Raw genomic sequence first — 27,241 nt, forward strand, 5'->3', positions numbered from 1 at the left:
ACTCTGCTGCACTGCATTCCTGCTCCTAACCCAGCCATCAGCAAAGCCCAGGTCTACAACCCAGGTGCTCCTTTGGGAGAGCAGGAGGTGGAAGACGTTGCAGGTGAGTCTCCAAAGTGCACTTTTCTCAGGTGCTGAGCCCCTGCTGATAGATGTCTCCTGGCTTTGGATCATTGTTTGGGCTGGAAGCACTACAGTGAGGGGGAGTGGGGTGTGTTTGTGTGTGTCCATGTGAAACCTATACAATTAATAGAATAAAAGCGAGGATTTGTAATACAGCCTTCCACCTAGAGACATGGATAGTGGGGGTGGCTGAGGCTGCACTTGGGGGTGTTGGAGGTCTTTTCCAGCCTGGGTGGGGCAGCCGGAGGAATGCACTGCTGGGGCAGCTGGGAGCTGATGCAGTCACTCCACACTTGAATTTCTTACATATCTGTGCTGATAGGTGCTCATCTCAGAGCTTGTCTTGATTTCAAATTGGGAGCTGCTCAAAAGCAGCCAATAAGTAATGGATACATAAGCAACAGCTGGGAGAAACGTTGCTATAATATCTATGTAACGTATCATAGGAGATCCCTATTTGGACTCAGATCGCTGAGCCCATCTCCTGTATATATGTGATTTTGAAGAAAAATCAATGTGTGGGCATTTTCAAACCGTTCTTTATAACTAACAACCACTTTAATGATGCAGGTCGGGGTATTTTTCTGTGCGTTGTGGCATATTATTATTTGCGGTCGCTTCTGCAATAATTCCTCCTGAAACCTCTTTCGTTGCCACGTAGGGAGAGCAGGAGGACAGCTGTGAGCGGCTCTGATTGCAGCTCCGCAGGCGGTGCTTCTGTGGATAACCGGGCAGTCCGGTAAGCATCGTCCGTCCCCCCGTCCCTTCCCCGCCGTGTTTTGCGGTCTAAGCGGTGGTATTTGTAATACGAGGGTATAAACGCGGGGGTCACGAGCACAGAGCCACGAAGGCTGGAAAAGACCTCTCAGACCCCCAAGTCCGACCCCTCCGTGCCCTCTGGCCACGTCCCTCAGTGTCACATCGCCGTTCCCGGTGGGGCGGCACATCCCTCACTCCCAGGGCTGCTCGCTCATTCCCACTTGAAGCACTTGAAACAACCCATCCACCAAACCCCGACCGGAGGGGTCTCAACACCCCTGGGCTGTGCCCTTGGCCGCCCCGCCCCCCGCGCCGCCTCCGTTCCGCCGCTTAAATCCCGCTCCGCCGCCTCTCGCCGTCGCCACCGCCGCGATGCTGCCGCCGTGGTGTCGGAGCGCTCTGCTGCTCTCCCTGCTGCCAGCCCTGCTGCTCGCCGCCCCCCCGCCGCCCGCCTGCCCCGAACGCTGCGATCGCTCCCGCTGCCCCCCGGTGCCCTCCTCCTGCCCCGGCGGCCCCGTGCTGGACGCGTGCGGCTGCTGCCGCGTCTGCGGGGCGGAGGAGGGAGAGCCGTGCGGGGGCAGCGAGGGCGGCCCGCAGTGCGGAGAAGGGCTGCGCTGCTCGGTGCCGCCCGGCGGAGGGGTGCCCGCTTCGGGCACGGTGAGGAAGCGAGCGGCCGTCGGGCGTTGCGTGTGCACCAGCTCCGAGCCCGTGTGCGGCAGCGACGCCGTGACCTACGCCAGCCCCTGCCAGCTGCGGGCCGCCAGCCGCCGTGCCGAGAGGCTCCGGCAGCCGCCCATCATCGCCATCCAGCGCGGAGCCTGCGGACAGGGTAAGGGGCGAGGGTGCGCGGAGCCAGGGGGGAGGGCCTTGGCTCGGGTCGGGGTTGGAGCGCGGTGAGAAAGCGGAGCAAGAATGCAGCGCTCCGAGGCTGCCAAGTGTCAGGGGGAAAGAATCCGCCGTCCCGCTCGGAAAATCGGCCGCTGTGCCCTGCTTTCCTTTGCCTCAAACAGGGATGCCGTGGGGGGCCGTCCCTACGAGCAGCCGAGGTCAGAGAACGGGGCAGCGAGCACCTGTGGGTGTCTCTGTGCGTTGCAAGGTAGTTGAACCAAATGGCTTTTAAGGGGCAGTTCCAGCGATGCTGTGAAATACTGAGTGCACTTTCATCCGAGCGCCGTGTCCGTGTAATGCCATGGGAAATGGAGCCAGGAATGCAGCCGCCGTTAGAGCTGAGTGCAGGCAGCGGCTGCAGCAGGGCTGCAGTGTCCGCCTGTGCCCGATTTAGCAAAGCGCTGCTCATTAATAATAGGATTGCTAGAGAGGATCCGAACTTGGATCCGAACAGCACTGAGGCTGACTTCAGTGCTTCTAAAGGACCGTCCAGAAGCAACAGCATCTCCAGCAGCAACAAGTGGCGTGGTTTCCTTCGGAATTGCTGCTATGTTCTGTTATGTACCGCTGAGGCTCACTTTGCTCGGTGCGGAGGGGGGGGGTGAGCAAAGGATGAGCCTGCAGGATGTCTTCCCAACACCGATCGGATTAAATCTGTTAAACTACAGCTGCGCCTCCGTTCCGAGACTCTCGGTGCAAACGTGCTCGTTAATTAACAGGAGCTGAGCCTATTTCTGAGTGGCAGAAGGGTTTGCGTAGCGCCTTTTCCCTTAGGACTGACTCTCAGGGTATGGGTTGAGCCAGTTGTGCACTTGGTTTAGCAGCAGCTGTAATCTTTTCTCCATCTTCATCCCCCCCCTTCCTCCATCAGGACGGGGAGAAGGGCCCAGTCCTGCTGTGTGCAGCTTCCAACTCCCAACGTCTCCATCCATACCACCCATTTTCCATCTCGCTGCCCCCCCTCTGTGTAAGAGCTGCATTGTTCTCCTGGAAACATAGCTGGCATTTAATGCCCGACACAATCACAGCTTTCACGCTACAGTTTCCTGACCTGCAGTGTAACAAAATGCCTCGTGATGTTGCTCTCCTCCCCCACTCCCCCCCTGCGATTCTCAATTCATTAGACTGATAGCGTTGCTTTACACCTTGTTCTGCACTGTGTGGGCAGAATTTAGGCTGTGAGCTGAGGGCATCCTCTCTGTGCTGCATGAAGGATGCTGGAGGTGAACTGACCCAGCCTGGCTGCTGTAGGAGCGCTGCTGTGGGGACAGTTGGAAGGGACCTCGAGCATCATAAATCCAGCCTTCCCACCATAGGCAGGGCCACCAACCTCCAAGTTTAATACTAGGATCAGGTTGCCCAGGGCCCCATCCAGCCTGGCCTTGAACACCTCCTCTTGCCCGTTATCCAGAGTGGAGTTATCTTTGATAAAATATTTCTGTCGGTTCGTAGTAACAGGTGGAGATTTAGAGCTGATGTAAGGAAAAAGATTTGGGGTTTTGGGTGATCTTTAAGGTCCCTTCCAACCCAAGGCATTCAGTGATTCTATGGTTCAGATGTTCATTCCTCTTGGATAGCGGGCTTGGTGGTGATGGGTTGATGATTGGGCTTTTGATTTTAAAGTCTTTTCCAAAAATCTCTTATGTAGTGAACCTGAAACAGGCTGCCCAGATACATGGTTGATGTTCCATCCTTGGAGACTTCCAAGGTGAGGCTGGATCAAATCCTCAGCAAGCTGATGGGAGCCGTGGTGTTCCTGTGCATTGCAGGGTGTTGGGCACGATGGCCCTCAGAGGTCTCTTCTGACTCCTAAGAACCAGTCCAGAGTCAGAAGGCTCCTAATTCCATGATTGTGTGATTCTATGTCCTGCTCTGGGAGCTGCACACAGATGAACCCACGTTCTTTGCTGACCTTTAACCAAGAGGAACGGCAGAGTTCCTCTTGGATGCTCTCAGTTCCCAACTCTCCTCTGACCGTTTGTGACTCACGTCATTAGAATTGTCATTAACTGAGCCCTTAACAACAGAATAAGGTTAGAATGAAATCTCCACACAGCAAAGAATGGGGAAAAAGTAGTAGCAGCTGCTTAAAATCTGCCTGCAGTGCTGGTTGGGCCAAGCGCTCTGGCAGCGTTTTGATGTGCAGTGATGAGTAATCAGGGCAGGAAGGGAGACTCAGCATTCTGGGGAGGTCAGGAAAGAAGCCAGAGATGTATCAAGAGGAGAGCAGATATTGTTCTTGTGAATCAGGCTCCCAGCTGTTTCCCTACAGATGACTGTGGACACGCGTGCTGGAGAAATGTTCTGAGCTTTGCAGGTTGCTCGGCACGTGTGAAATGAGCTGGGCTGGGAAAGGGGCTGTGTGCACAGAGGCTCCTGCCCCAGAGGTGGCTTTGGGGCCCCTCCATCTGCTCAGTGTTCACATCTGGGTGGTCCAGAGGACTCACTCATCCTCTGTCTCCCTTTCTGCAGCAGGAGGGATGGGAGGGAGGCAAAAGCAGCTGAGCACAGTGGAAATAAACAGCCACGTATTTCCAGAAGAGAAGCAATTCCCCAGCGAGGGATGAAAAACTCCTCCAGAGCAGAGTGCTGTGCTCCAGGAGGGGGGGCTGGGAGCTGTGGGAGCTGTGGTCTCACCTCCTCCTCCCTCTCCCATGTACAGATTTCCTTCCCAGGAGTTGGGAGGAACTCTGACTTCAAACAGGAGTGTGGACTTGGAGGTATGAGGAAGGGTTCCATTGCTTTCATCTCCTGGGCTTTGAGACGTAAAGGTACCTGAGGAGTGCTGAGAGCTGTGAGTAAGCAGGAGGAGCCCATTAAGGAGGCTGGATGGGATGGGGCTGAGGCTCCCCAGCAGTCAGAGGAAAGAATCTGCTGTCCAAGAAATAGGAGAAGCTGGAAAATATTTTTCAAATGTGAGTTTATGTGAGCTGAGAGCAAAAGAAGACGGCGCTACAAATAGACAGTGGGGCACTGTGGAATGTGGCTGCTGTGGTAAATCAGAGCTGTTCCTTGCTCTCATACCCATGCCAGGGCCTCAGGAGCCATGGATAGGCACCAGTGGGTGTGCAGTGTGGGCATGGAGGCTGTGCTGAGGATGTAGGGAAGGCAGTGAGACTCGTGTCTGCCTCCTGGATGCAGGTGACTGTGATTCCCAGCTTGCCCCAGAGAGCAGAATGTAAGTAAAATCCAGCTCAGCTACTCTGGTTTGAAGGGCTATAGCATAATGCACTGGTTGTGTGCAGGTTGAAGACATTGCCCTCATGTTTGTAGCAGGAGACTTACAAAGATAGGACACAGTAGTGTTACTTAAAGCACCAATAATAGAGAAGGTCTCAGCTACCAAATTTTAGTGCCTGGAGAGAAATCGTAGAATTGCTCAGTTTGGAAAAGGCCTTAAAGATCATCAAGTCCAACCGCAGTCCAGAATGATTCTATTGGGGTATATCACGTTTCCCCACTGCAAGCAGCTTTGGTGGATACCAGTCAGCTCCTGAAGAAAGTGGAACTGGAGAAGGCAAACATGGTGGGACCAAGCACTGGGGGGGCAGAGAGGGGGAGGTTGGGGTACAAGAAGCCCAACCAGGTCTCACCATTCCACCCCAGAATGAACGCAGCCCTCAGGACCCTCATACCTCACATCTGCGTTGGGAAAGAGAATGATGTACAGGCATGACCGCCCGTGTTTTGTTCTGCACCCAGAAGGGTTCTTTAAACACACAGAAAGTATCGGTGGAGGCGGTGGTGGGACTTGTTTGATATGTGGATGTTTTATGGCCTTTGTGATGGAGATACGCTGGATTTGTGTGTTGTACGATTAGGAAACCCCAGGCGAGGGATGCTATGTAGGTTTTATGGCTATGTAGGTTTTATGGCTGCTTGGGGTTTTCTGTCTGCGGGTTGGATCCTTCTCTGCTTTCACCATGGGAAGAGTCCTGCTGCTGCCAAGTGGCGACAACCAATGCCTCTGGCTGTAGAGCCTTCATCCAACGAGGGGCTTTTAAGAGTTCTTGTTGGAGAAAACATAGTTTAAAACACAGCAAACAAAACACAACAGAAAACCCAAGAGCGTTTTATTCCCCGGTGTTTTCTTACCCGGGCAGAAAAGCAATTAAGCAATTGTCTTTTTTCTGGGCACTCATCTCCAAACGCTTCTCACATACTCAGAATGAGACTTTGAAGCTTTGATAACCGGGAGGGGATGCTCAGCATCGGGCAGCTGTCGGTGGCCGGCTGGGTATGGGAATTACCGCCTCGTTGTTGCCTCGTTGGGCTGTGTGGGGCTCCGTCCATGCCATGGGCTGAGAGCTGGAAAAAGCAGCGGAGAAGCAATTCCTGACTCATCTGCTGTATTTTCAGCGTTCGGCAGACAGAGAATAGCACGGCCGCCTTAACCCGTTGCCTGAAATACTCTTTTCATCTGTCGGCAGGAAATAAGGCAGACTCTTTTCCATAAGCTGACTTATATTCCTTAGTGTTTCCAGCTCAGACAGGACTGCTGTTAATGGTGTTTTTTGAGCTTGGCGCTTTTTCTCCTCATCCTGAATTGCTGCTCTTTTTAGTATTTAATTTTCACTTATTTAAATTCCTTTTCTTCTCCAGTGCCTCAAAAAAGCTCGGAGCTTTTGGGGCCGGTTACAGCCAAGCAGCACCGTGCATTGCTGGCCCCATAGCTTGCCCCCATCACTTGTCCTCACTGTGTGGCAGTGCCTGGGGACAGCGTGTTCCTGCAGCAGCTTGGCAGGAGCTGGACTCACTTGCACTGTGTTTATAGAGAGATGTTGCTTCCTCTTGTGTTGGATTGGGCTGCTGGAGCCTCCCCCTGCTTCTATCCCCACCAGCTACAGAGCTTTTGGTCGTATATTTCTGCTAATACAGTTGGGAGAGTTATGGCTGTATTATGTTTGTTTCAAGTGCTTCAGTCTGAGGTTGTTCCTGTGGGACTAGAGCCACGGGTGCACTGCCTGGTCTGTCCACACTGAGTCGAAAAGAATCATCTCAGGCCACGTCTAAAATATATTGTATAACTAATGGATATAAGTAACGCAACTTCATTTTAAAGTATTTTTTGAGTTAAGACATAAAAAGAGGGCTTCAAACCCACAAAACTAGCAGGCTGGACCCATATGGTGGATGCACGCAGCCTGGCTATGGCTCCTCCTGAGAAACATTCCTGTATCTCTCTAGCAATTCAGCAGTTGCAACTCAGTGTTCTCCCCAACTCATATATTCTTCTGCCTCCTATTCTTCTGGGTCAAGTGTTCCTGACTGGCCCAAATTTTGGGGTTTAAATCTAAAGTTGGATAGGAATTCCTGACAAGAAAGCTGTGAGTGCGTTACCTTGAAGGGGTTCTTTCTTTCACCTTTGAATCATAGAGTGGTTGGAGTTGGAAGGGACCCTTCAAGGCTGTCTGGTCCAACTCCCTGCAGTGAACAGGGACAGCCACAGCTCCATCAGGTGCTCAGAGCCCGGACCAGCTGCATTCATGCCAAAAAGCAACTTCCCATCCTCAACTTGGTCTCAGGTTCTTGCTGCAAGAGATGTGCTGAGTGAATGCTGGGTTTGTTCACATCTCTATTTGGTAGAGTCAGGTGCTTGAAATCACCCTCATTTGATGCTATGAAAATATTGTTGTTGTTGTTGGGGGTGTCACGGTGATATAGACTTTCTTCTCAGAAATCAGTGACGTTTTGTTTCTCTCTCCTTTGATTATGCAGGAAAAATAGTACTGATGTAATGGTGGTTTTATTACCGTGGTTCTGTGGTTTAGACCTCTCAAACTTCCCTCCTCTGATCTCAGAGCTGTTCCTGAGCAGATTGCCTGCAACACGTAGTGTTGTTTCTTCTTTCCCTACTATTTTCATTGCATAATATCCTTTCTTGGCATCTTGAATAGGAAGTGGAATGTTTAGGCTTGCAGTTTTATGCTAAGAAGTGGCAGCAGCATCATCCCGTACATCACTTTTTCCTTCTGTCTCTCCAGCAGTGCTGATAGCACCGTTCTAAGTGCATTTCCTCCTCTTTCTATTTCCATAGCAGTGCCAGAGGTTTAACGTTGTCCTATACAGTATCAACAGGAGTTGTGCAAACGTCATTGGCTGGAGTGTTGTTGGGAGGGTGGAAGTTCTCCAAGTCAAACCTTATGGTCTTGTGTTTTGTGTCAGTAGTCACCAGTTCTGCCAGCCCCACTAGTGCCTGAGCCCTGCTGGGGCCATAGGGAGGCCAAGGCTTTGCTATTGGAACCTGGACACCAAGATCTTACTACTCAGGGTGATATCAGTGAGTTTGGTGAATGGGGTGCTGGTCATAGTACTATAGGGATGTTTGGCTTGGAAGGGACCTTAACAGTCATCCAGTTCCAACCCTCTGCCATAGGTAAGGACACTTCCCACCAGCCCAGGCTGCCCAAAGCCCCATTCAGCCCGGCCTCAAACACAGAGTCCTCTCAGTGCTCAGAGCTGGCAGGGAGCAAGCCCAAAGGATGCTTTAATTTGGCTCCCCAGGAAAGAAGGAGAGCTTGTTCGGTGCATAACTTAAGGGTGAACTGGGAGGTGGTGCTTCACCCTCCCCACAGTCTGCACAGGAGCATCCTCTGCAGCAGTCTGTGCAATATACGTGATGTTCCTGGTATTTGTCTAGATGACTTTTGTTTCTTGGGAAGTTTATTAATCTTTAAAGGAGTTGAGGTTTTAAAGAAATGGAAGGCTTCAGTGCAGGCTGAATCGGAGCTTTTTGACTTTAAAAAGATCGTGGAGATGTCTGGGTTGATTACAGCCAGGGGTTTGTGCAAGGCAGAAACTGGCTTTTGGTTGCCCACAGATTAGCTGTGTTATGGCCAAGTGTGAAACCTGAGACCTTCTCTTATCTGTTAGAGCTGAAACTCATCAGGAGCCTGGGTGTGGGGGGGCAACTGAATGGGGGGATAGATCCATTGCTACAACTTCCTATGCAGAGTCTCTCATGAGACGTGGACACACCTGTGTGAGCAGATGCAGCTCTCACAGCTGAAGGGGAGAGGTGACATCTGCTAGATCTCCTTTTCAGCTTAGCTCCGAATATTACCAAAAGCAGCATTGGTATCAACACTAAAGCATCATTGCCACTGTGCAATGAAAACCTAGATCTTAGCATGCTTTTTTGGCTCCTCTTGTGTGAAACCGTGTTATTTCAGTTGTTTACAGCCTCCTCGTGCTTTTTTCCATGACTTTTGGGATTCAGCCTTTCCTTTCAGCACTTTGTTTACTGATATTAGTGCCATTAATGGCAGCTGGCAAAGGTTTCTCCTTGTTGCTCAGGGGCTGGCAGCCAGAACACCTTTTGAAGTCCTTGCAAATGTAGTTGCCTTGGGAATTTTTCATGCTGTAACCTATTTATGTTTTCTTAGGCAGTGTCTGGTCATTAACTGAATGCACAACAATCATCTTATTAATGTCATTAATGAAAGTTTCTTAACAGTGCTTGTGGGCATTTGGGGGCATTGTGCAATAGTTCAATAAAAAACGATACAAAACAAGTGATCACAGCATAGAAATAGGCAGAGAGCAGGCTGCAGAGATCTGAACATTGCAGCCTTGAAGGTATTTGGGAGCTAGAGCTTTATTCAAGAACATCCAACCAACCAAACAACCCACAAAGTAATAAAATGGGTCTAATAGGAACATTACTCCAGAAGGGGGCGGAATGGTTTAGAATGCAAAAGAAAGAGAGATCCACAAAACCTTGGAGGAATTATAGCAGGGATTCAACAGTGGATATCTCACAGAAGTCAGTTTTAAGAGAGAAATCTTGTGTTTTGGGGATCAGTTGAAATGTGGAATGAAAGGGAAGATTTAGATGGAATACGAGGAAGGAGTTGTTTACAATAAGGGTGATAAGGCAATGGGACAGGCTGCCCAGAGAGGTGGTTCTGCCCATCCCTGAAGACACCCCCTGAAGGTCGGGAAATGGAGTTAGGGTTACTTTGAGCACCTGACGGAGCTGCGGGTATCCCTGTTTGTTGTGGAGGGGTTGGACCAGATGGCCTTTAAGGGTCGCTTCCAACTCACACCATTCTATGATTTTCTGACCTCCTTGTGGGTCCTTGTAAGTCAGAATGCAGAGGATACTGAATGAATTTTATGTCCTTTGTACGATGCTAAAGATTAGTTCTGAGGGATTCCTGCTAATGTTCCTCAATGGATCCATCTGAATAGTACTTTGACTTTTGTTTATTTGCTTAAAGAAAAAAAGGTGTGTTTTCCATTTAAGTGGGCACTCAGTCAAGAGCTGTTGCAAAACCCGTGTTACACAATGCAAGAATTCCTAATACATAAGCAAAGGACAGGCGTGGTGAGCTGGTGTAAGCTTTTTAGGTCAGTATGCCATGAATCAGTATTTATTGCCTAACTTTTTTTCGCAGTCCCATATTCTGACCTTCTCACTCTCAGTTCGTCTGGGACGGCCCACACTGGTTTCTATGCAGAAGAGCATCACTGCTCGGATCTTGGCCATGGCAGCTCCAGGCTCAAAGTGATGGAGTATTAGCAGTCTCACCATGCACAGCTCTTCTACAATAGCTAAATGCCAAAAGAAAAATAGGTTGAAGGCATTAAAAACAAAAAGCTGTGTTCCCTGTGCAGTTCCCCCCTCCACCACCCCCATCTGTGGCAGCTCTTTCCCAAGGGCAGGATGTGACCTTTAAATGCCTGCAGCATTGCAACGAAAACAAAACGATTTTGGAAAGCAAGCGGTGATCAAAAAAGGGTATTGATGGATACGGCCGTGCCCCGTGGCGTTTTATCCCCACGTCACGTTAATCCAGCCTGATAAATCTGTCTGAGCTCCTGTTTGATAGGAGCGAATGAATTCAAACTCATTCTGAGAGCGGTTCTCATTCTTCTACAGCCTCCCAAAACTCCCGTTTCCATTGCCAGCTTCAGGCATGGCGATGATGCGGGTTCTCCTGGGTGTTTCTAATAAAGAGAAATGTAAATCCCGTGGGTAAGGCGTTGGCTAATCAGGTTGTTAATCTTTCGGGTGCTAAATCCGACGATCGCCGCTTAAGCATGAGTCAGACGGTGCTTTAGAGGAAAATAGATGGGAGAGCCGCTTCTCTGATCGGCGTTCTTGGGTCGTTGATCAGATTAACGCGTCCGAACTGTTAGTGGATGAGGTGGCGGCTGTTGTTGCTCACTGATCGCATTAGAAGCAATTGAGGTGCTCGGGAAGGTGTGAATGGGGAGTTAGGTTTGTGAGGGGTTGGGCTGAGCATCGTTGCCTGAGGGCAATCCGTGCCAGCTGGTGTTAAGAGTCAAATGAAACCTGGTTTTCACTCTGAAGCAAACCAGTATCTGGTTAAGAGCACCAATGACTCGTTCCTAAATTATTCCACTGAAACTGAATATATATATATATATTTTCTATCACCTAAGTAAAGATGTTCAGATTTATCTGGTCTGGTGTCAGGAGATAATGCAAGTGGTTCAGATATAGATAATGGGATGGTTTCAGAGTACAGTCCCACGCCTCCCAGGGTTCTGCAAATAAATCCTCCTATTAAGCTGTCACGAGTACCTGCAGCATCCCCAAGCTGCTTATTGCTTTAATCTGCAGATTTAGGAGCCAAATGGTAGGGATGGATGGGGCAGCATGGCACGTAATGTTCATCTAGGAGTCACACAGATCATCTTTGTGCTGGACGTGTATAACAGAAAATGGGGGTACTGACAACAACAGGGGATGTTCTTTCTTGCTTCTATGGATATGTGACATTTGTTGCTCCTTAGGGTGCCAGATTGCTTAGTTGCTCCCAGTTTAACGTAAGTTCTATCCCTGAACTGTGAGAAGGGGGAGCTGCGTCAGGCCTGTCTTGTTTTTTCCAGAGGTATTTAGACGTCTGATGGTGCAGAGAGGTTTTCTTTCTGTTGGCTACAATAGGAGCTCAGCATCCAGTTGCTTTTGGAAATCCCAGTGACATCTCTTTGAATACTCACTGACCATGGGCTTTTGTGTTCCAGTACTGCCCAGGAATGCAAAGCTTTGTGGTCCCATTGTTTTCGTGTGTGTGTCTATTTTTATGGCTTTAGGGGTGGTTCCAGAGCTCCAAAGTGCACGGGAGCTGCTCCTCCATCGGACCGAGGGCAATGTGTGGAGCTTCTGTGTCTGTGCCTGGGAAGGGCTGGGCTTTGAGACTCACTGGGAAGGCAGCACAAACCTTGTACCCACCTTAACCTTTCCCAGCAGCTGCTTTAGGCTTAGGTAGGGATTAGGACCTTATCGCTTCAGTGTTGAAGCAGGGGCTGCTCCATGCAGGGTGCTGCAGCTTGCAGACATGCCAGTGCAGCAGATCTGCAGCCCCACGGCCCAGCTGTGTGCATTGGAAATGAGAAGTCTGCATGGAGCTTACTGTTGTAACAGCAGAGCTTGCTGTGCAAAAAGCCAGAAGGGAAACTGCAGGCCAAGGGTTGTGCTGCAATCGACTTGTAAGGAAGGGAGAGAGACCCACACAGTGCTTTCAATTCAGGTGTTTTGCAATGATCTTTCTCCTGTCACTTGAAGAACTCATGACATGTGTTCTGTTTCTATTTCAGGCCAAGAACACCCTAATAGCCTGCGGCACAAATACAACTTTATAGCAGATGTGGTGGAGAAGATCGCTCCTGCTGTGGTTCACATCGAGTTATTCCGCAAGTAAACACCATGCCCAGCTTGACTTTGTATTCCTGCAAGCAGCTGACTGTGAGACAGCAGCAAAGAGGGTTCTGAGCTGATAGACTTGTCATGCTGAAGAATTAGAGATAATTTAAGTCCTGGCAAAGAAAAAAAAGACTAACAACAACAACAAAAAGGCCCCACCCCAGTTTAAACCAATGCATGTGCATTGCCTTATTAACAACAGAAAGTAATAGCAGATACTTTAAAGCATTAAAATCTACCTTTTCTTTTTTGGCTGTGCACTGTTTGTGGTCCTGCAAATAAATGTTTGTTATTCCCTTTGTCTTTCAGACTTCCTTACTCCAAGAGGGAGATCCCTGTTGCCAGTGGCTCGGGCTTCATCGTCTCAGAGGATGGGCTGATAGTGACCAACGCACACGTGGTCACTAACAAGAACAGGGTGAAGGTGGAGCTGAAGAACGGGGAAACATACGAAGCTAAAATTAAAGACGTCGATGAGAAAGCTGACATTGCACTAATTAAAATAGACGCTCAGGTGAGTGAAGGCAGTGAGCAAGATGGCGTTTTTCTCCCTCTTTGTTTCAGAAATGAGGATGTTCTGTGGCTGATTTAAAGAGCAATGGTTTGCTGTTGAGTTTTGACAGATCTTGAAGCAAACCTGATGGATGTGCATTTCATCAAAGCCAAGGTTGTGGCTGGTGGTGGTTTATCTTTAGAGCTCTCTGTATCATGCAAACGAGCACCTAGCATTTCAGTGTGCATCCTCAAAGCAAACAGCAGCACAGCTCATTGGCTGATCTGCACACACTTTGCCAGTGCAGCTCTCCTGCTCTGAGAGAAGATGTGGGAAGATTCCCCTGCTGTTGGCAAAGAGATGTGTTTGTCTTCATGTGCCTATACAGCTGTCAGCAATCAGCTTTTAGAAGATAGGTTTGTGCCTCTGAAGGACTGCACCACACAGATGTAGATAGCAAAATGAAGTACAGTACAGAAGTATGTAGGAAGTCTCTTAAACATCCAGTCTCGAGCCAGTGTGATATTCTTCCACTGCAGGTGCTTTTCTATAGAAGTCAGAACTGAACTCCCCTCCTTCAGCAGTATCAGACTTGTGGCTCTCGGTGCTATTCTGCCTCCTGCAACAGCAGAACAGTTGTCACATGGTTGTGCATATGGAGCGCATGGGGGAATCTTGGTGTTGAAACACTTCTGCGTAACGCAGATGCATGTGATGGCTTGAGGTGCTGCTCGTGTTGGTTTCCCTTGTTTGGGCTTTCTAGTTAATGACCTCCAAAGCTGACGGGGCAGTCATCTGTTGTTTGAAACACGTGACTCAGAAACATGTAGACCTTGCAGGGTTGCTTTAGTTCAGAGCTATTCCCTGGTGAGGCAGTGTTTGTTCCAGGGTTTGTGACTGAATCAGACGCCTGATGCTGAACTCTTGGATGACCCAAGGGTTGCTCCCTCACCACCTTTGTTGTTTAAAGGCTCTGTCAGGTTTTTCTTATTTAAAAGCTTCTTATCAACAATGTGGCCAAAAAGAAAAGAAAATCCCCCAAATGTTTTCCTGCTTTGCTGAGGATTAAAGAAGTGATACAAAAGCGAGCTTCAGAGAAGGGAGAAGCTGGTAACTCAGAGATAGGGAGGGAGGAGGCACCGAGCTGATGCAACACATTGTTTTGAGGCCGTGAGGAGGGAGCAGACATTGAGTTTTGTGTTATCTGACACCCTGAAGAAATCGTTCCAAAATTTCCCTGGCACTGCAATGGCTGATGGAAGAGCCTGAGTACATTTATATATAAAAAACAACTAATAGGCCTCACTTGTGCAAACAGTGAGCACTTAAAGATCCAGGGAAGCTTCTGCAGAGCAGCAGTGGGCACAGCCCCAGGGAGAGCTGGGCGCCTGCAGCCTGGAGAATGGCTTGGAAAAAGGGGAAGGCAAACAGATTTCATGCTGATGGTGGAAAGTGCTGCTAAGCAGGAGCGATTCTGCTTGGGCTTCATGATGACAGATACTCAGCTTTAGCTTTTGGACATAACTGTGGCCTTCCTTTGAGAGTGGCACATCAGCAGGTCATTCTACATGTGTTTATCACTCCCAGGTATAATCGTCTTCCAGTGTTCAGCCACGGGACAGACAAAAATAGATGACCAGCAGTGTCTTTTAGAGGTATTATTTATACAGAATTCTCTGAATACGGCGTGCTTACTGAGGAGACAAGATGGTGTTTTTGGCTTGATGTGTTTGGCTTCTGAAGCTGCCAGCACAGCGCATGCTTCAGATTGTGAGCATTGCAACCCAGCTCACTCATACATGTTTGCAGATTCTCTCGGGGAACATTTTCTGTCTTGGAACCACCCAACAAAACATCAGCGGGAGATTTCTTGATGGTGCTGGGGAGGGATCGCCACGTTAGCATTGCTCTCTATGACAGAAAGGATTGGTTCCAATGAAATGCTGGGGGAGAGCTGGTGCCTGGAGGCTGAGCTCCTGCAGAAGGAGTGGGCTCCACTGCCTTGCTTGTGTGATGGCAACTGGGCACACCCGTTTGGGCAGCAGCAGATCAGCTGTCAGATCTCTGCTCTAAACTAGGCAAAATAGAACTTGATAGCCATAGTTTGCTGTGTGCTTGGTAAGCATCCTATCCCTTGTACGACTCTTCCTGGTGTGCTGCTCCTCGTTAACCCTGCCTGTTTATCTGAGAAGCTCTTGAGTTCCGATTTATTTGATGACTGAGGAAGTCAATGTGACAGTACAGATGACCCATCACAAGTCTAGATACAGCATGAAAACCATTCTCAACAATTGAGAGGCAAAGTCTTTTTAGAACATATTGTTTGAAGATGACATCAAAGGTGTCATTTCTTTTTCTTTTCTGTTTTTTCTGTGGCGTGTTAAGGCAGGATCTGAAGGCTGAAGAATGCCTCTGTGGTTAGGAACAGAGCTGGGCCTGAAGTATGAGTTGAGGCTGTTAGCTGGTGTTCCTAAAGCCGTTCAGATTTTGCAGTAGCATGCACTGTATTTCTCTTTAAGCCATTTCACCCCACAGATTTGCCTCTGCCCATGGGTTGGTCCCTATGAACGGCACTTTTGGGGCCCGTCTTTCTGCAAAATTAAAACCAGCCACGAGGCGTTCACCTCTGGCTGACATAGCCCCCAGATCACTGAAAACATGCCAAGGTGTGAAGGCTTTCATTTCTCAGTGCAACCAGATCTGCGTGCTTCTATATTCCTAGAAAGGGTTTGGCACCCAAGCGATACAGCAGCAGCGAGTTGCTGTTGCACCTCTGCTTTGCGGTAATGTTTCAGCTCTTTGCTCGTGTTTCTTTCCAACATCGTACTGACAGCCACTCGCTTCAGCGCTCTTAAGTCAACAGGGCCTCCTGCCCTCACTGCTTTGGTGGTTTCGTGAGGCAATGCAGCCTCTGTATGGATGTGGTCAGAGGGGATTTGCCTCTCTCCGTGTGTGTACACACTGCAGGAAGCTGGGAAGCAAGCGTTCCTGTTTATGTATCAGTATTCTAATAGCTCGCATTTTTAGAAACCAAACTACTTGAATTCCAGATGTCAGTGGCTTTTCTCCAATTCATTTTGACTTGGAAATCGTGTCACTGGATATTGCATTGCTTTCTCTGGAGTCTCCCACAAGGAAGCCCTCATCTTGGTTGCAGGAGTACTTGGGACCTGTGGAAATCAGACAGCATTGAGAAAAGCTTGGGTGTGAGCTCCCTGCTGCTCCTTGGGTTGGGTGGCAGCATGGGGATAGGGATGTTGTCTGCCCCTCTCTAACCCCTAAAAAGTCTTCTTTCATTTCCATCTGAAGAACAAGAGGATGTTGTCATATGTGCTTCCCTCCCCACGTGTTGAGAACAGTCTTTGCAAGGGACAGAGCTTTCATCCTTACTACCTTTTATTTCAAGGGTGAGCAGCAGTGCCTTGCCAGGCCATTGAAGTCCCAGAGACATGGCAAGGCAGTGGTTGGCCTTTTTTTCCCCGCAAGCTTCCCATGCTCCATATTTAGATAAGGCAACTCAGTTTTGTTTTTCTAACTGCCGATGAAATACTTTTGGAGACTTGTAATGTGTTCAAGTTGGGATTTTTTCGCTTTCTTTGGCATTTGGTCAAATAGCTCCAAGATCATAGATGACACTCTACATTTCCATAAGCCCACGGCCTGTGTTTTTGTTTTGCCGTAACGTATTCTGAAAGTTAAATAGTTCTGTTAATGAGAGTGGAATGCAGTTCCCAGTGAAGCTGCATGCTTTGCCAAGGTTGCTTACAGCTGAATTAGAGCGCCACACAAACATCTGCTTCTTTTCCACCTAGACGTGGAAAGCCTGAAGGCAACCTGTCACTCCTTAACAGAAACAGAGCTGGGAACATTTGTGTCCTCTTCACTGCTTTAATGAACTGTGAAGTGTTCACTGCACATCCCTGATGGAAGGAGGTGGTTGTACAGAGGTGGGATTTGCTCTCGTTCAGTGCCAGCGTAGGGGCAGATTCACACACTTTGTGTATGGAAGGCTTCCAACTAAACAGTCACTGATGACTGACACTACTGGTGGCTGTCCTGTGCCTGACTCCAGCTCTGCTGCTGTACCTGGTGAACATCTGGCTGTGTGTTTAGCTCTTCAGCACCTGCAGTGGCTGCATTTTGGTGCTGGATGAAGCCACATCTCGTGGGAGTTCTGTTTACCCAGCGCTCGAGTCAAAACCCTATATTAAAATGTGTGGAGCGCTTCGGGATGAGAGAGGCTTAAAATATTAGCGCTAATTAATGGCTCCCTCTCCAGCTGGGTGTAAACAGTGACTCATGTGCCACTTATGGGTTTGCATGTTTAGTCCTATTTCTGTGTGCTTGCAGATTTGTCTTGTTTGAGTCAGTGCCATTCCCAGCAGGCGCCCGAGGGTTAATCCAATGAAAGATGGAGGGAGAGCAAGCAAGTTATGTGTTGCCCAAGGTCATGGCGTGAGTCACTGGGAAAGCTGGGTTTAGGTGCTGGGTGCCTCTGGCTCTGTGTTCATACACTGCAGGGCATGCTGGTTGGCCTGGGTTTTTAATTAACTGCTGTGGTGAACCTGTAGCTGAGTGAAGACTTGCAGCTGCGTCATGCTGTTGGGGAGCAAGCTCACAAGTTTTAAACCACAGGAATATATGTGATATAGATAAATTCATCACAACCAGTTCTCCTTGATACGCACTTGCAGAGGTACTGATGGGAATATTTACATACAGTGCTGTTAATTTTGCAGAGAACATGATAAGAAAATGCGTGGTAGGACAGCAGGTAATGGCCTCCAGTTGTGCCAGGGGAGGTTCGGGTTGGATATTAGGAAAAATCTCTCATCAGAAAGAGCAGTGATGCAGTGGCACAGCTGCACAGGGAGTGGTGGGCTCACCATCCCTGGAGGTGTTCCATAGCTGTGGCGATGTGGCACTGAGGAACGTGGGCAGTGGGCACGGTGGGGGTAGGTTGGGGTTGACCATGGGGATTTGAGAGTCTTTTCCAGCCTTCATGATTGTTGGGTTCTGTATAAACCTGTGTGAGTCCCTCTGCTTTTCCTTTAGCATGGAGACTCCTGGGTCCTGTGGCTTCTTAAGAAGTCATCATCCTCCTTGTTGAGGGCTCAGCATCCTCCTTGTTCTTTTGGTGCGTTGGCGTGTGGCCACAAAACAAAAGAATTCTATTGCCTCGGTGAACACCGCATGGCAAACCATCTGCATTAGTTACAATTGCAGTTCACTGGAGATAACAAGTTTTTACATTAGGTGACATCCCTTCTAGAAGGGTGCTGCACACAGGGCACATTTTTCACAGCTGAATGTCACAATGTGCAGAGCAAGGCGGTTTTTGCAGTGGATTGTTGCTGCTAGCAGACGAGAGGTTAGCCCTAACTCTTTCCAGAAGGCGTGCTGAATCACACAGATGGCCCACACCAATCCGTGCAGCGCTGGGCTTTGAACTGAGGCCTGACTAGTATAGGCACAGGCTTGAAAACTCAGCACAATCAGTAATAATTGTGTTAGTCAGAGGCTGCCCCATGTTTTTTCTTTCTGCCGCCAAACGCGACTTTTGGCTTTGTGACTGTTTTTGTAACTGAGAAAGATTGTATAAATCCCAGCTCTGCATGTGACCAATCTGGTGTCTCTGTTAATGAAAGAGAAGATATTTTTTTCACAGCCCCTTGTCTGTTTCGTTTACTGATTAGATGCCCTCCTTTATAAGGCATCTGCTTTCCATACATTGGCCATTTCTTGTCTTATTTTTCCAAAGCAGTGCCAGAAAGAGATGCACGTCTGGATCAACAGCATCTTGAAAACACGTGCTACATCAACTTAATAGCATCTGGAGGCAAGGAGGGGCCAGGGTGCTCCCTCTGTGCAAACAATACCCATATGGAGCTGTGTGCTTCCAGCACAGCTCCTCGTGCTGCTGCTGTCCTGTGCTGGGGGAGCCCTCGGAGCTGGGGCTGTGCTCTGAGGTTATGAACTGCTCAGCACAGCTGACCTGGGATGGTGCTGCTTGGTTACAAATTTGGATTGCTTTCCGATGAAATATTTCTTTATTGCATTGCCTGTTCTGTTGCTCTTCCAAGTGATTCTGTTGAACAAGCAGTTGGCTAATTATTTCTTGTCGTCTTGAGACTGAAAGATGGAGTTTCCGTAGAGCATCTGATCTTGTCTTGGGTTTGGCAATGGTTTTTATTAAAACAATATGTTCATCTGAGCACAGTGGTGCTTTTGGAATTGTAACGCGGTTGGATAAAGGGTGCTTAGAATGAAGTTGGTTAAATCTTGGAGCTGAAACTCCTGTCTTTGTGGCAGCACATAGTGACACAACTGCTATCTCCTTTTACTTTGGGACACTGTGCATCTCCTCGGACACTTGACATAAAACCAGCGGTGAAAAACACAAAGCAATGTGCGTTTGGTTCAGTTTCACTCAGTGGATTTTTATCCCTGTGGATGATTTATTGGTACAGTCTTTCAAGCTGCTGATGACAAAAAAAAATGATCTTAGAGCCAGCTCTTGTTTTCCAAATCAAGTATGTGTAATATTTTCTCTTTTTTTTGCTAATGTGTAGCTGGGATTCAGCTTTTATTAACTTCTAAAGCAAAATTATTATTGAGTTGGGGTATGCACAAATAACCAGAATATACTAAATGCTGCTTTGCCTTTTTGCTCTGTAGGCACACTGTCTGCTTTTACAATCCCCTACACTTTAGGCATGTAAGTTGCATGCTTTGGAACAAATTCAGGCTAAAGAGGCACCTCTGCTGGCTTCCAGGAAGACATAAATGGCAACAAGAGTAACTATTAAGCCAATTTGTACCTTCATTTTAGGGACAAAGCTGAGGAATATCTTGAAAATATCCCTTTTATATTAGAAATTACCCACTTCTTGGAAACTGGGCTTAAGTTAATCCATATGTGGGGCATTTACTGCATCTAGAAGCAGTCACCTATTTTGAAGGCTTGTATTAATGTCTTTTATTTTGGAGGTTGAGCTTGTTGTGCAAAGGCAAGGATTTTTCAGCTGGATGGGCTTGGAGAAAACCTATCTTTTAAGTTAGGTTTACCAAGTAGATGATCTGTCCTGGGAGACTTCAGTTTCCATCTGGGGTTCAGTACCTCTCAAGTCCTGCAAGATGCTTAAAATGAAGCCTCAAATGATGCATGTCCTAATCCACTGGTAGTAATGGAAATGATCTGGTGCCGTGGTTAAGTATCTGGAAATGGTCAGGATCATTTAGACAGCAGGTGAAACATGGAAGAGTTAAAAACTGTAACATCAATGAAAGGGTGAAGACCTGACTTTTAAAAACATGAAGCAAACCCAAGGCATGTTGTGCAGGCGGATGATGCATCAGTGCAAAGCATTTCTTTGATATACAGTGTTTCACAATGCCCTTAATTACTCAGTGAGCAGGGGGACTTTGCTGCCATTATCTGTTTACGGCTCTCAGGGGACATTACTGGTCTTGTTTGAACCATCTGCTATCCAACCTCTTCAGATGTCCTGGAGAAACGATGCTGAGTTTATCCACTGCATTGATAGGGGTGTTAGGTTCAGCCATTGCTTTTTTATTTCCTTCTTTTTTAATTGCTGTAAATCGTGGCACTCTTCATTAATGCTGGATTTAAGAATGTTTTCTGTCTCGGGGGGGAAAGTCTTTAATTATGTGATAGTTAATGTTTCGAGATAAGATCTTGAAAAGAAAGAATAATGGCATCCCTTACTGTCATAAAAAGAAAATACTAGGAAGTCTTTAAATCCTCACATCTTCAGAAGACACCTAGATACGTGGGAGGCAATCTAGTTGTCTACTGAACAATAGATGAAACGTTAGTTCATGTCTTATGGGAATGTGAAATGCTTTTAACTACACACATGTTTGTTTGATACACTCTGGCTGTTGCTTTCATGACTCCCTCTAGAATTCACTCTTAAGGAATATATTATTTTTACATCAACAGCTGTTGGCTAATTACTTCAAGAAGCTGTTGGGAACAACTCCTTCCTGGTATCGCCAAATGTTTGCTTTGTACAGCAATACACAAATATTCCTTTGGTCTTCGTTTGGTTTTAATGGGGACCTGTTGTGGAAAATGCACTCTTCAAGTGTTTTTTTTTCTTCTACTCCATTACAGTTATTTCTCTTCTACCTGCATAGTAATGTCCTAACGATGTATGAATTTTTCTTCTTTTCTTAATCTCTTTCCATTTGTAGGGTAAATTGCCAGTCCTTTTGCTTGGTCAGTCTGGAGACTTGAGGCCGGGAGAGTTTGTGGTTGCCATTGGAAGTCCGTTTTCCCTCCAAAACACGGTGACGACAGGGATTGTTAGCACCACGCAGCGCGGAGGAAAGGAGCTGGGGCTCCGCAACTCTGATATGGACTACATTCAGACGGACGCCATCATCAATGTATGTCCTGCCTCGAGCTTTCAGCCCTTTGTGCTCTCAGATTTCTGGAATAGTTGCTTTGAAAGTTCCTCCAATAATGCGGTTCTTAAGAACAGTGAGCATAGCTGGCTTTTCTTTCATCCTCGCAAATATGGACATCTGTGGTGCAGCAGCGCCTGATTGTTATTAAACCAAACCCCCAAAGGGACCACACCAAGTCCAATGGCTGCCTTCCCTTCAGCTTCTTACAGCCTGTAAGGGAGGAGGAGGCATTCTCTGCTGAATGAGTTTCTCCTCAAAATCTGTCATGCTTTCTAGAAAGAAGCCACGCTCAGCTTAAGAGCTCAAGTTTGTTTCAGCATTAAGGAGAAAACAATAGCTTTTGTCTACTGTTGGCCTTGTTGAGGGATGTTTGCTTGCAGCTACCAAGCCATATTAAAGTCTTCTATGCTGCCAGTCCACTACTATTAAAATCAGTGAGAAGCTCCAGTTTCCTTAGGTTACTCTGGCAAGAGAAGGAGGATTGAAATGCAAAAAAAGGAGGGATTTTAAGTGCGTGTTAAGTAATAGTTTGGATTCATAAGTGATTCACTGTGTATTTTTAATAGATAATGGAAAAATTGCTACAGAATCATAATTCCTTGAACATTTTGCTCACTAGGAATTAAGTGGATATTAAAACCTGCTTTTCCCATGTTTGTTTGCAGTATGGAAACTCTGGAGGACCCTTAGTAAACCTGGTAAGTGATTCTTTGTTTGCTTAGTGTGAAACCTGTAACTTTCTGGTCTAAAAACAAAAACAAGTGCAACACAAGTGTGATTCAGAGCTTTCAGTGTTTACCTGGCCACACAGAATTCACATGGCTCTTACTAATCACTTGTCTGTGTTTTTGTTGTCAAATCACAAACTACGCCATGATTTCAATATGTAGGTGTTTACACTTTGCATAGTTTGGGCTACTTGTAATGCCCAAATAATTTGCCTGTGCTTTGCAAGAAGTGCATTTTTAATGCGAGGTATTTGCACCTGGTGTATGCCATGCAGCTGAAAATTGTTCAGTTTAATGGTTCAGAAATGTGTGCCCCTCCTTTATTTTGAAGCACATTCACAGGGTAGGAAACCCCATGTGTTTATGAGCACTTTGACCTTTGTATGCTGGTTCTGTAGGAAGCAGTCAGCTTCCTTACAGCAGCTGTGGACGAGCCCAGAGGAGAACAGCAAAGCAGGGTGCAAACCAAGTGGCTGTGCAGGAGCTTTGTCAGCCCCAGATGGGGAGTAGGAGCTTCTCAGAGACTCTGTGTTGGAAACCTGGCATCTTTTTTCTACTTGACTTGCAAAACAACTGCAGCTCTAGTAACCTGCCATTTAAAAGCTGTGGTTGGATAGTTAGCTCTTTCAATCCAGAGCCTTTTTCTGTCTTGGCCCCAGCACGTCAGTGCTTGCTGATGGGAAACCTACTGGCTCTGCTGGTGCACCTCTGCTTGGGGTGAAATCTTCTTTTGGCATGGAATGCTCTTACATGTGAGAGCTTATCCAGGAGCCATATTGCTGGGAAGAGCTTTTGGTTTTTCAAAACATTTAGAATACTTCTCATATCAGTAGGTGATTCATGAAGAGAACTGGGACAGAATTGTGGTTAGACTTGATGATCTTCAGAGTCTTTTCCAACCCGAGCAATTCTATGGCTCTATGAAAAGGAACTTCAGAAGACAATTCTGGCTACAGAATTGTTTTGCACCTTTGTCTTTGTGATTGCTCGGAAGAAATATTCCCTTTCACTTTGGGATGTGCATTTCACCTTTGTTAACAGCAATTCCTTGTTTTCCCCAGGATGGTGAAGTCATTGGAATTAACACACTAAAGGTTACGGCTGGGATCTCGTTTGCTATTCCATCTGATAAAATCAAGAAATTCCTAACTGAATCCCATGACAGACAAGCTAAAGGTAATGTACCTCTATCTAACTGCTGTTAGATTTAATATAGTGATCCAACAGAGAGCCAACAGCCCCCAAGGCTCTCTGTTTGATCAGAGCCACTGATGAAGGCCTGTTTTACTTTTTGTAGGAAAAGCTATAACCAAAAAGAAATACATTGGCATACGAATGATGTCTCTAACTCCTAGGTAAGTAAGAGTGGGAAAACAGTTCTTATCTTGCTATTCTGAGGTCATTTCATGTGGGTTTGGATCAAGCTAGCAGTCTGCAGAAAGGGGCAGAAGAGTGCTGGTGCCAGCTCTTCCCAGTTCTCTTGCCTTCTGTTGCTGTGCCCATTACATGATTGGACTCCTCTATGGGCTCTTTTATGAGCCTGTTGTCCAGCAGCTCCCTGGCTTTTGTTTTTTTTCCCTTAGCACTTTAGAAGAGAAGATGTAGCAATTGTTAATTTAACTGCTACTGCTGCCATCTATCCTGCATTGTCACTGTGGTCAAGGATTGCAGCAGCTCCATGCATAGCTTCATTTGTAGGAAATGATTTTGATTAAGATCACTTAATGTGAAATGAAGCTTTCTGGTAGACTTGCTTATTCAAACTCAAACCAGAAGAGAGCAGGTTATAGGAATGATCAACAAACACTGTGTGTGTGCTAGGCTACAATAGATGGACTGTTAACTACTTTCCCTAGTAGAGCAAGCCATCAGTTTGCATTTCACCATGCCTAAGGATCAGCAGCATGACAGAGCACTGAAAACTGGAGGCTTTTTTAGGTGTTCTGAATCTTCTAGAACTAAAGTCCAAGTTGTAAAAAAAGCTGGTCTTTTCTACTGCCAGAAATAAGCATTAAAAGCCATTTGCAGGAAAAGCATGATAATTCTTGATGTAATTTTAAGGGTTAAAATGAATTGTGAGGTGTCGCACCAACACGTGTAAAATATCCCAGCTGGTAAATGTTAACTGAGTAAGAATCCATGCTTTTCTCCCCCATGTTGGCACAATGTTCTTATGGATGCTTCTTCATTTTCCAGCAAAGCTAGAGAGCTGAAAGATCGCCATAAAGACTTTCCTGACGTTGTCTCTGGGGCCTACGTTATTGATGTCATTCCAGAAACACCAGCTGAAGCGTAAGTTGGAGTGCTTTGCTCTCAAAACCACTGCCACTGTCTGAAGGAGAGAATGTTCCATGCTTAGCTGGCTATCCTGGTTAAGCTAAATGAACAGAATTGCGACCATCTGATAGCTATTAGGTTGTCAGCTTGAAATCAGCTTGTGGTTTTCGTTCATTCCCTGATCAGCAATAATGTAGATGTGCCAGCACTTTGCTGCAAAGCCCTGTCAGAGTTCCCAGCTGAAAGGGCAAGGAGTCAGGGAGCATGAAAGCTTACTCTTCATTTTTCTCAGCCATCACTTCCAAGACCTCTGATGTACCAATGCCAGGGGTGAGTTGGAGCTGATGGCTTGTACGTGTTCCTGCAACCCTGCAGGTCACTGCTGTGTGAGGCCAAGGGGGGATATTTCGCTCCTGCTTTGCAAGGATGTGGCTGGCTTATCCCAGGTCCTTCTGTGCTTGCTGATGGCAAATCCTGATGCACCTCATTTTGAGGTGAGATCTTCTTTTGGCATGGAACGTTGCTCTATGTGAGACCTTTCCAGGAGCCACGCTGCTGGGAAGAGCTTTTGGGTTTGGCCAGCTGATATTTTCCTCAGTGTTACTCAGCAGTGCTCAGAACCTCAAAGGCTGCTGCTCGGTGCCATGCTTCGCAGGGTGCCTTGCTGAAGGCCTCCAGTCAGTGGGACTGGGCTGGATGTCTCATGTTGGCAGCGCCTACATTCTAGAGTTTGGTTAGTACAAAATTGCTCAGTGATCCAGAGCAGGAAATAGGAAACATTGTCCATTTTCTGCAACTGGACATGAATTTGTGGCAGCAAAGAAGCTAATGTAGCACCAAACACATAGACGGAAAGCTGCTCGGTGCCACTATATTTGATCACAAGGGGATGGTTGGATGATCCCTGTTTGTCAATACGAGATGTAATGTAAGTTGTCTAGCTTGTCTGCTGCTTTTTGTAGGTAATTCCTGTTAGCAGTGTTGATTATGCAGAATGCCAGTGCATGTCTGTAATGTGAAATGCAACTTCTGTTGGTGTAGAAGTACTGTGGCTGTTTGCCCATTATGAATAACATGTGCTAGCTGCCCTGACGTGCAGGTCCAAATTGAAGGAGCAGGAAAAACATTGCAGTGATAGCAGTAGCTAGCAGAAGGTGAGAGTAGGACGTTAGGTAGGAAACAGTGAGGTAGTCTGCAGTAGCTTATGTGGGATTTGAGTCGAGAGCAGGAGCCCACCAGTGTGAGACACCCAGGGATGGATTCTCTGAGGAAAATGCTGAAAGCCACAGCTAAAAGTAGGCAACCAGATTTGTTAGCAGGCTGACAACGTTGGCCGAGGCATCCTGCTTACAAGAGCCACTCATGTAAGGCATTTTCTGCGGGCGGAAGCGGCCTATGACTGGTCTGTGGTTTTGTGAAAACGGATTATGCTGAAGGGCTGAATCATGTCTGATCTGGTTTCTTGGTTAATATTTCCATGACTTGGAGCCAGATTGTTGTGCAAGACCAGGCAAGACTCTGTGGTTGATGGTATCCCTCAGCACCCCGTTTGTTGGTCCCAGAAGCAGTCTGGGCAGCCCTGGGCAGAGGATCCATATTGGGCCAGCCTCATTTGGTTGGTGTCTGGTGTTTGTGTCTGGCTTCTATAGGCACCCAGGCACTCCTGGTGACTGAGCTAGATCGATGTGTGGTTAAAATATGAAGGTAGGATGAATGGCTGCCAAGCAGTGTGTGCATGGCTACATAAATTCTGCTTGCTTTTTGGGGGCCTGCTGTGTCTGTCTGGCTGCTGTCAGGTGGGAAAATGGAAATACTCGGTGCCTTTTGGTTCGGCTGAAAAGTACAGCAAGGGTAATGAAATGGCCCTAACAGTAATCCGTTGTTCCTTTGTCTTTTCAGTGGTGGCCTGAAGGACAATGATGTGATTATAAGCATCAATGGACAGTCGATAACTTCAGCCTCTGATGTCAGTGACATTATTAAAAAGGACAGTACTTTGAACATGGTTGTTCGCAGGGGTAACGAAGATGTTATGTTAACAATAATTCCTGAAGAAATTGATCCCTAACCAGAAACATGAGCTGGATTTCATGTTTTCTTTTAACAGCATTGGACTGCTTATATTCTCTCTGTGCTGGTACAGGAAACATTAGACTTCTGACCAACGTTCTGCTTCTTCAGCGGATTAGTATTGGCCAACAGAATAACTTCTAATAGGTTTAAGGTGCAAAGATCCGTGTAATTTCACATACTCCAGATGATAATTTTTCCTTCTGTATTATATATGCAATGTACTCTTTACTGGCTGTTACATTCCCCGCTTAACAAATCGACATTCGCTTCCCCGTGTTGAGTAGATTTACCAATATCTCCACTAAGATTTAAACAAAACCCACGCACGCGGTGTGTGCTGTGGTATTCAGGTATTTATAGGTTAGCTGTGTTTTAACTGGAAATGCCGTTGTAAAGGAGTAGTTGGTTTAAAAGTAAAACACAACTGGGTCAAAAGTTTGGTTTATAAACACAGATATCCCAACCGAAATAACCCTTTGAGAGCAGGATTTTAATACTATGATATTTTCCTAGTGTTATTAAAAGACTTCAACAGTACTTTTTGTGAGTGATTCATTTCACATCTCCTTATGGAGCCTTCCATCTTTGAACAGCACATCCGCCTTAAAGGATGTTCGTGTTTTAATCATCATAAAGCAAAATGGTACGTGCATCATGTTGGCTCTCTAATGTTGCCTGTCTCCCATATGTTAGCATGGTTTCCTTATTTGGTTTTCATTACGTCTCCAATGCTGCCTAAGATAGCGTTTGCCTATTGCATGTGTTGTGCTCACGGAGCATCTCTCAGGT

The 27,241-nt window shown here is 47.0% G+C and overlaps 1 protein-coding gene across 1 annotated transcript; it reads left to right on the forward strand.

Annotated features, from left to right (window-relative positions):
• Positions 1 to 1,217: 1,217 nt before the first annotated feature.
• Positions 1,218 to 26,989, forward strand: HTRA1 (HtrA serine peptidase 1). Its single transcript, XM_072339918.1, has 9 exons — positions 1,218 to 1,711; positions 12,340 to 12,439; positions 12,755 to 12,959; positions 21,159 to 21,353; positions 22,040 to 22,072; positions 23,164 to 23,278; positions 23,400 to 23,457; positions 24,299 to 24,394; positions 26,279 to 26,989. The coding sequence occupies exons 1-9, from the start codon at positions 1,255 to 1,257 to the stop codon at positions 26,445 to 26,447; spliced, it is 1,428 nt and encodes a 475-aa protein (XP_072196019.1). The 5' UTR covers positions 1,218 to 1,254; the 3' UTR covers positions 26,448 to 26,989.
• The last annotated feature ends 252 nt before the right edge of the window (positions 26,990 to 27,241 follow it).

The sequence above is a fragment of the Excalfactoria chinensis genome, chromosome 6, assembly GCF_039878825.1.
Source record: "Excalfactoria chinensis isolate bCotChi1 chromosome 6, bCotChi1.hap2, whole genome shotgun sequence".
Classification (NCBI taxonomy): Eukaryota; Metazoa; Chordata; class Aves; order Galliformes; family Phasianidae; genus Excalfactoria; species Excalfactoria chinensis.

What these genes read in the sequence shown, in the direction of transcription:
- HTRA1 (XM_072339918.1), top strand. Translation starts at nt 1,255, where the DNA reads ATGCTGCCGCCGTGGTGTCGGAGCGCTCTGCTGCTCTCCCTGCTGCCA. An exon ending in AGACGGACGCCATCATCAAT is followed by an intron (nt 21,354 to 22,039) that starts GTATGTCCTGCC and finishes GTTTGTTTGCAG; the next exon opens with TATGGAAACTCTGGAGGACC. An exon ending in CCAGAAACACCAGCTGAAGC is followed by an intron (nt 24,395 to 26,278) that starts GTAAGTTGGAGT and finishes TTGTCTTTTCAG; the next exon opens with TGGTGGCCTGAAGGACAATG.